The 10,061-nt window shown below is 36.4% G+C and overlaps 1 protein-coding gene across 1 annotated transcript in view; it reads left to right on the top strand.

Annotated features, from left to right (window-relative positions):
* The first annotated feature begins 4,555 nt into the window (after positions 1–4,555).
* LOC149078577 (diuretic hormone receptor-like) overlaps positions 4,556–10,061 on the top strand; it is a 79,401-nt gene continuing 73,895 nt past the window's right edge. The window contains exon 1 of the mRNA XM_089240690.1: positions 4,556–5,029. Within this exon, the coding sequence (XP_089096816.1) occupies positions 4,942–5,029 (88 nt within the window). The 5' untranslated portion in view covers positions 4,556–4,941. The remainder of the gene's footprint in view (positions 5,030–10,061) is intronic.

The raw sequence follows: 10,061 nt of genomic DNA, 5'->3' as shown, positions 1-10,061 counted from the left end.
TTGATGATTGTTTGGCGCATCATAACATTGATGGTTCTGGCACCGATAAAAAACAAACCGCAATCCAATCTGAAGGTGCATATGCACCCTGGAATGGTTGATAGCACATGTTGCAGCAAATCCGTCGGAAAAAAAGTTTTTTTTGAAGTGCTGTTGGGCATTCTTTGAAAACACCCTCTACGACCTGTGCTATTGCAATTCGACAGCGCATTTATGATACAAAATGCTTGTTTGGGAGTCTTACATCACTTAAAGTTTGTCCCATGAATTTAGAACCATCCTGTAGAATTTATAACGACACAATGACAATTTCGCGAACTGATATTTATATAAAAAAAATTTTACATTAGCGATCATTATTATAAATTTACATTACAATTTTTTAACTTGCACTAAGCAAAGCAAAACAAGGGGCGGGTTTTTTGTTAGTGTAGACGTGACGTCTCCCAGCATCATCTCCGAACGCTTTTACACAAATGAAAATACTTTCTGAACCCTAGTAACAAAAACCAACCCACAGAAAAAAATAGATAAATGAAAATTCAGCTATATAGAAATAAGAAAAGATACCGACATCACCATATTTTTACAATTTTTTCCACGTCAAGCTGAGTTTGACATCTCTTTTCTTTGGTTGTAGTGGGGGTGAGTGTATATCCTAAGGCCATCACGGATACTGTACATGATATGTGCAGATCTCAGTTTCATGCATGCACGCAACTAAAAACCAGCGTCAGCCGGAACAGACAATCTACGTTCATACACAAAGAAACTAAATATTTTCTAGGAGTATGAAAAATAGACACGCTATTCAAAAAATGTAATTTTAATACATGCATAACTCATTGTGATGTGCATCTAAAGTTCCGATATTTCTCTATTATAGGAATACCTCGGATAACGAACGCCCTGGCTTCCGAATGTTTCGGTTAACGAAGATTTTTTCGCGGGATTTTTCTGATTCGGCTAAAAAAAAGAACAACGAAAAAACACGAATGAGGATTAGGCTAACGAACCATACCAACATATCGAATCCATATAAACATTTTCGTTGTTATGGACGCATGTGCTAATATAAAACAGCCCCTTCGTGAGCTGAATGTTGGCGCCAATCATCATCAGAATTACTCTCACTTGAGTCCAATTAACTCACATCCACCTCGAAATCTTTTCCCGATGTACCACCTACACTTTCTGAAAGTTTTGAATCATTTCATGTAAAATGAAAGATTCAGATAATAGAAAATGCGATAAAGCCTATGTTTTCATAGCACGAGTTCTTTCAGGGCCAGACTCAGTGTCAAACGAACAGTCTGGCCAATCTAGGAGATTACCTTTTCCATCTACATGTATTAGACTCAGAAATGAGCTGACCAAATCACAAATGGATGCGGCACCTACGAACTTGACTGGGTATTATTTGTGAATGTCATACATTATAGTATGGAAGTAAAAGATCTTCAATACCTCTCATCTTCCTGAAGATTATCATTTATTCAATTTTAAAGCTGTTCATTTTAGCTTTTAGTTAGTTTTTGTAACTTTCTATAGTTCCTCGGTGCTTTAATTGTTTTTTAAATTATAAAATTATCTTCAAATTTTCGGTCATACATGGAAAGAATTAAATGGTTTTCCTATAGACAGCTATGGGAAATCACGATTCGGGTAAGGAACGTGTTTTCGGAATGAATTAACTTCGTTAGCCGAGGTACCAATGTATTTTAGAACCCAGCTTAATGAACAACATGCGAACAACGCACACATGCAATGAGCATTATGCAAACAACTTGAAAAGCAATAAACTGCAAGGTTACCGCAAACACAATCAACTCTAATTTAAATACCTTATGTGTAAACACTGAACTCAGATTTTATCCAATCAACTCGTATGACCTGACGTTCAAGTCATTTCGTTACTGGGCCTTTAATTCCGGTGACGTGAACGTCACGCGTCACGTGTATAAAATTGCATCTCTTCATGTGCCTTCCAAGATAGTTAACGGAGGGCATGTGAACGTCACGTCATACGAATTGATTGGGTTAAGATATGATACCGATCTCTAATTTATAAAACAATTTAAAACATTTTATACTTCATCAATTTTTTTAAATGTCAAATTTGTTAAAACTATTTTGAACTTGAAGTGTAACGATGTGAATGATCAGAATGAATCGGTGACATGAAAATAAATATAATACTCCATTCTACCATATATAATGCCGTGAGAACCTTTCCCTACAAGCATTTTTAATTTCTCATGATGAATCCACTAAATCAAACACCTCTTTTTTAAATTTTCTGATCCACGGTCAATCTTGATTTCTTACATTTGGTGAAAACGTTTGGAAATTTCCGGATTACATTGATTGTCATCATAAAAACTGCCCACTGTGAGGCCTAGTCGAATTCCGAAACACACACCATGTGATCAACGTCAGAGCAGACCAGAATTGAACTTTGAGCCGATTCCCAGCCCGTGAGGGCCAACTCTACAAAAATATGTCAGCCAATAGGCATCTCTAAACAGAAAATATCTTTTAGGCGCGATTCTTGTTAATATTACTCTGTGGTTGTGCTTTAAATATGTTAACACCAGTCAGAGAGTTTCCCTTTTAAAATCCACCCTCTCTTAATTAACTGTAAAAATAATGCAGAATAAATATAGTAAAACATCTCTAAACCCCCAGATATCATGCATAAATATGGTGGTTGGGTTTTTTCTCGCTATACAAATTTTCTTTTCTAGCGTCAGGAAGTTAAGCCCTGACTAAAAGGATTGTGTAAATTTTGAGTTAGAAATAAGGCGATGTGAACATTGTTGGGGGAAGGGGGGGTTCATCAGGAAGCACTTGAAGATGAACTTTCAGGGGTTTCTAACCTTCAGCCTGTTCCCATCATCCAGGGATAATCAGCGTAGCATCAGGATGATCTGGATTTTTTTTTCAAATAATTTTTTTTTGACATTAAATTATTAAAATGACATATAGATGGCGTTGATTGCAAATTGTTGAATGGTGGCAGTGCCTCCTATCACTATTTTGTTCATTTGTGAGTTCGACCCCGATTCTACTTTTGTATCACACCTTTTTCTCTGATTGTATTATACAATAAAGCCTATACGAAACAGAACGTCGAAAAACCACAGAGGCATTGGACAGTATGTGGTTGAGAGACAATTTTCTGAGTTGAAAAATGTTTTTTTTTTTGATATAAAAATTATTTCCTACTTTTTTCCTCGACTCTGTCTGTCGAAGAATCAGACATTTTCTGGATACGACGCCGAGGTGATTTCGGAAAGAAAAGCCATCTCGTCTCCACCGAGACTCGAACCCAGATCCTCTTACAAACCAGGGGCACCTCGCTACCATATATACACCACTGGATACACTACCCTGCCTCCGTTATTTCACGCACTGTGACCTGAGGCACTAAAGTCTATGTTTAAATCGATTTTATAAATATAATTGGAGAGAATAAATAATTACTATGGAAATAATTGCAGTTCACAGCGTGGTGTTTCACAAGTTTACAATGTGTAATATTTTATTTCATTTGATCTCATATAGCGACAATAATATAGTTCTGTGAATAATTATATATATAATCCATTCTTTTAGGTCAATAAAGGAAGAACGTCGATGCAAAATCTTATCACGGAAACTCATTCACAAAATATAATATCATCATCTTGTCAAGACTTTCAAAAAGTAACCATTTTGAAGATGCCAAATATCCTGAGGGAAATATCCTCCGGATTCTTCATACCTGAAAATATGACAAAGAAGATTTAGACTTTTCCTGCAGCTTCGTTAGTCGGTGAAGTTCATTACTCGTGTCACGCATGCCTCCGGAAAAAGCCGTGCCAAAAGTGTTGTACGTGTCCGAGAAGAACGCGTACTAACAACGACTCCATTATTCTCGCCGAGAGATACAGAAAACAAAGCAAATATAACGAAATTAAAAGGACAAGTTCGCCACGCAGATGACGATGATGATCACGGCGAAAGCTCGACGAATATTAGAAAATGCACATACACACACACAGGAGATGATGTCGTGCAATCTTTGATGCTTTTCCGGTGGAAAACACACGGAGATTAAGCGCGAAATCTATCAGACACTCAAGCTTTCGGAAAGTTAGTTATGACATAGAGAGACATACAGCAGCGGTAGAAAGAGAATTGAGAATCTGTTATTAAAGGTTATTACGCAGTATAATATAAAAGTTCTTCGATATGTCAATCGTAACGCTTTTGTGGACTTATAGGTAGGAAGTATGCATACTTACGTCCGTGTGTATTGAAATTTTTTTGAATGAAGATATTTCTCAGCGGATGGTTTTTTTTATCAATGATGAAATGATTTCCTTTTATCGTCGACGAGAAGTATAAATAAATAAAAAATAAAATCATAAGTAAATATTGTGTGTGAATCGCGGATAAGGTGCGGTACTTGCGTAGAAAAAGGAAGTGTGATGAGTGTTTATTGGCGGAATATCGGCATTTCGTTGATAAGAAAGCAAACATTAAAGGGTAGATATTTTTTCGACGGATCGCATTTGAGAGGTAGAAATGATTCAGTGATGAACGGAAACTCACAAAATATCTCTGGATTTCGTTTCCCCCAATTCCGAATCACCAAACAATATCGTCAAAGCGATACATAATGATCTTGTTTATAACGAAAGTAGCAGCTTTGGATTCCGGGTACCGAATGCTTTGATATGCAACTATCAAATTCCTTGATACTATAGCTACATACAAAGTTATGACAACAATTCCACTGTTCAATAGCATGTATGGATAATTGAATAATGTGTTCGAGACACTCTATATGATCCATCGCATCATCATCATTTGGAAAGATTACTCATCGAATCTCGTAGTCTCACGAAACTAGATTTAGACTGAAAGTGACTGTTCCTTGACGAAATTTACCCGATGGATTACTCTATGCAACATCGTGCAGTGACGACGGAATCAGATTGCTTGAACATGCAATCATTATACAATTATCCGGACAAAACAGGTAACGAAATTATTATAAGCTGTTCATTTCCCTTGTGCATGTTTGTCATTTCACGCAAAAAATTACAAATCTCTTTAGAAAACACATTCGAAGATTTCACTGTCGAACTAAGATAATTAAATTCATTTTACGTAATTGGAAGTAACTTTGTTTCTAGTTATTGAGAGACAAAAGTGAAACAGTTTTGGATTTTAGAACAAGAGTGCACTTCAAATGAATAAACAACAACAGAAAATAAATCGGAAATTTTGACGAAATTCGTCATCTGAAGGCAGGCAGTCGCCTTAATAGCTATAAAATCCATTAAAACAGATCCATTAATATATTTTAGATTTTAATGTCAACATTGATGTCGATCAGCCGTTCTTTCCAATTTTTCTCACAACCAAATTAAACAATTAATACAAAAAAAACATGTAAGGTTTTAAGCGAGTTCTACAAGGGTTTAGATTTTAGCCCTTATCATCATCAACCCATATACTTAAATATATTTTTAACATTCATTCTTGAAGTCCACATTGGTATTGCTTAGTAATTAGGAACGAAAACAAGTGATGAAATCGTTGACGCGTGTAATTGAAAATCTTTCGGAAGTTCATAGTCTCTAAAATTATTATTCTTAATTCGCTTCTTTGAAATGGGAAAACAATTATCTCACTCGAAAACATTTCAAATTAATATACTAAAAAAAATTATACAGCAGAATTTAATGTGAAAGCATGTTTTTTGCCTTTAAAACCGAAACGAATTATATTCGATAACCTGAGAGAAAAGCACTTTCAAAATTAATTAAATTATCCTTTAAATCAACGGAAATCGCACTTTTTTCAAAGCAATGCACTCTAATTTGTATATAAAGGTGTATGTGAGTTTATTTTCCTAGAAATTATTATGACCATCCATGTGGCTAATTACTTCGCTCGCGTGGAATATGAGGCCATCCTGATGGAATGCGTTTATTATTCAAAAGTTTGTCAAAACAACGGCCGTCGTAATGGCTTTCAGACAGAGGCTGCCTTTTGCATCGCTATTGTGTAGCGATGGAATTTTACGGAGGATTGATCGGTTTCGGGGAGAGATATGCCTGTTGGGTTCCATACTTTGATTTCCATGTATTTGTATTTAGCGGATGACGTTGATCGCAGGACGGAGGATTCTGGAACACGCACACACAAACACACGTGGCTGCTCGAGTTGTTCCCGTTATTGAATTCGTTCGCTTCGATTCCATCGGATAGGTGTTTGTTCTGGACTTCAAACTTCGATTCATGACGGACCATATCTTTGTGTGTTGGATGTCCCGAGGGGTCATGTTATTGCTATTCTCATCGTGCGTGGAAATATTCCGAGATGTACTCGAATTTAATCTATGCCAGGAAAGACGTGTATTATTTTGGGTATTAAGTTCAGGATATTCCCGTTTCCAGCTTACTGAAGAAAAAATAAATTTACAGGCAAAATATGAATTCAGGCTTCAAAAATTATCCAAGACATATTTCATGCAAGGATATCTAGAGAGTGTCACATAAATTCGTAAATAGTTTGAAATTTCATGAAAATTGAAGGCATTGCGGTTTGCGAAAAGTTATTCTCAAAAAGGGAGATTTTTTTTTTTTTGACTGGAAAGTTTTAGTTGGAATTCTCATCGATGGAGAGCGATTCACAAAATCAAATCACAGTATTCCGGACCTGAATCTTTCTTTATTCTCTTGTGTGTCCGAAACATTCTTAAAGCTTCAGCCGCTGATTCGTGGCTGAGGTGGAGTTACTTCACCAAAAGAACAGAACCGGCCGAGCACGACCAGGCTCTGATTTGCATATTTGCAGTGCTTTTCTCCATGCAGCGCCTTTTATCGACAAAAAATTAAAGAATTTTTTTTCTGTACAGGAAAAAAAAATTCCCCTTTCGTGAGAATAACTTTTCAGAACCCGCATTAATATACCTCCTTCAATTTTTATGAATTTTTAAAATATTTGGTGATTTAAACTCATAGAACCTACTTTTCAATAGCATCACAACAAATCAGGATGGGAGGGTGCACGCAAATTTTTGTCATTCAAATATGAGCTTATGCACTACCATCACCCACACATTATCCCTACAACATTTAGCACAGGTCAGATATACTTGACTTTGGTTTGACAAAAAAAAACCTATTACACGGAGTCACCATTGAGGTGCTCAGTGCTCTTGGATCTGACTATAATCTGGTTCTCTTTGAAATTGACAGTGGTATCATTTTTATCAAATTCCATCCACGCTACGTACAGATTGGACTAACGTCCGAACAACACTAGAAAATGAACCAGGAATTGAGATCAATAGTTTGACAAAGGTGAACATTGATATAGCAGCAGAGAGAAAATTACTGAAGTGATTCAAAATGCCGTAAATAGTTCGGCAAGGCGTATTAAGTCCTTTAAAAAGTAAGACATCCCTGAGGAATTGAAGTGTAAAATTCAAAAATCAACTCAGAAGACGAGTACAGAGTACGAGAGACTCCATCTCCGTAATATGCTGAACCGTATATCCAGAGAAATAAGAAACAGCCTCAAGGAATACCACTCTCAGAGGTGAAATGATTTTCTTGATGAGATTGATGTTTCGGATGGGTCTCTCTGGAAATTGATTAGAATTTGTAAGCCTAGAGCCATCAACATTAACAGAATACATGATACACATGGTCTTGTATACACTGATGAAGAGATAGCGGAAGTCATTCGCTAACACATATGAAGACCAGCTTTCACCAAACAGTAGCCAGCCGCTTATTGCAGAAGCAGATTTTGAACAAGTTGTCAAAACAACTTTCTACAAAACAATCAACCACATAACATCTTGACAGCAGCTCCCACTGATAGTGATGAGATCCTTGAGATAATTAAGAATCTTAAAGATAAAAAAGCCCCCGGGTATGATTATATTACACACACAACTTTGAAGGTTCTTCCATCTAATATCATAACCACATTGGTAAACATCTTTAATGGCATGGTGAAAACTTGTCATTTCCTTTCTATCTGAAAACATGCCATCATCAAAATCATTCCAAAAACAAGGGAGGTATGTCTATTTGTGAATGATTTTCGCCTGATCAGCTTGCTCACGGGATTGTCAAACATTTTTGAACGAGTCTTTGAAGCGCCATTATCTATGTATCTCAAGGGTAATAACTTTATTCGAGATAAGCAACATGCCTTTCGTAACGGACATTCTTGTGTAACGCAACTGGTCCGTGTTGTAGAATGCATACAAGACGCTTTCATCCACAAGGATTATGTAGCATGTTTTGATTCAGACATACGGAAAGTCTTCGATAAGCTTAAGCACTCAACACTCATTATCATTATGATACTAAGAAGGTTCCCGCCCAATTTATACATATGGTTCATAGCTACATAAGGGTATTAGGACTTTTCAGGTTCGTATCAAAAACACCCTCTTTACTCGACGCCCACTTAAGGCATCTATTTGTCAAGGGTCAGTAAATTGGCCAAATACTCTTCAATATTTTCATTAACGTTTTTCCGGCTCCACAAAGAGGAATCAGCTTCTTATGTTTACGACTCGAAAATCCCGATGACATCCAAGTACCCTGAGCAAGCTCTGAGGAAGTTGCAAGAAATGGTCCGAAGGGTCGAGATCTGGTGCCAGCTACATCATGAAGTGGTCTAAAAATGTAACTTCAAATGGTTTGCAAGAAGGAAACTCCCGCCGAACACCATTATCACAGTAAGGGCACATCATACAATAATCAGTCTCAGACAAAATATCTTGGTGCTACATATTTTGGATAAAAAGTTCAATTTCAAAGCTCACATTCATGAGACGAAAGTTCGAGCCGCTAAAGCTGCAGGCCTTCTAAACAGAATCTGTTACACACGCTCTGCACTCAGCCTCAAAAATAAAACCATTATGTGCAAGTCGGTCATTAGACCCATTATGTGCTATGCAGTACCATGCTTTTGCATAGCAAAACCCTCTGTCATAAAACAGTTACAAGTGCAAAAAAATAAAATACTTCGGAGATGTATGGGGACACGATGATATTGTCAGAAATCTTGACATAATGAAGTATTTGAAAACTGAAACCATACATGACTATTTAGTCAAACTTTGTAGGAGGATATTTCGATAGGGCTGGGAACATCAGAATATCAGCGCATAAGAGACATCTCGCCTTATCCTGCGGGAGAGATGTTGAGGTTTACCTAAAAACATACTGGTGTAATATGGGTCAGTTAATTGTTTAGTTTCCCAAAAAAAGTAAATAGTTCTAATTCTCTTTTCATTGATTGAAGGCATGATGTTGCGTTTATATTGAACGCTATTTATCGCATTCAATCTTGTATCCCCACGCAATCATATACATCGCAATTAATCATGCAATTCTTTGGAATGAACATGTATATATACTCTAGTGTAATCATTAGGTGGAGGATTCCACACTTATTTGTCACTTATTAGCTCAGATAATTGACAGCTAGATTCTGTAATTGCATACGAAATGCGTTCTTCAATTTTGATACTTTACCTCATCCGCATTTAGCTCAGCAATTAAAATTTTCTGTGATATGTAAGCCACAGCTTATCGAATTCATATTTTCCATTTTCTGAAATGATTTCAATTAATTTGATTTATACTGACTCTCTGAGTACAGCATAAGCTGCAAATTTTTATCTTTTATTGGCACACACCTCTTGTACAAGTACACTCACACACCCCCACAACGATCACTTACAAACAATTTCTCATCTTTTTCATAGCAGCATCGAATAGGGGAAGCTTATGGTAATCTATAGACTCGGTATGCCATGAGGAAATGCGTCTACTTGAGTCAGTCAGACCTAAAAAGATAAAACAAATCTCTTCAGAGTTACGCAGTGGATGCGTGTCTGACAAGCTAATAAAATTTATGTCAGGGGTGATGGATTCATATGCTAATCAATGAAAAAAAAAATCCAAATAAAAAACATACATTTATTTCAAATAACTTTAATGAGAAATGCGATAAATTCGGAAAAAAATTC

Source organism: Pholcus phalangioides, unplaced genomic scaffold (assembly GCF_987345545.1).
Source record: "Pholcus phalangioides strain wild (caught in Gottingen) unplaced genomic scaffold, Ppha-v1.0 ptg000013l_1, whole genome shotgun sequence".
NCBI classification, from domain to species: Eukaryota; Metazoa; Arthropoda; class Arachnida; order Araneae; family Pholcidae; genus Pholcus; species Pholcus phalangioides.
This window is presented reverse-complemented; position numbering and strand designations above follow the sequence as displayed.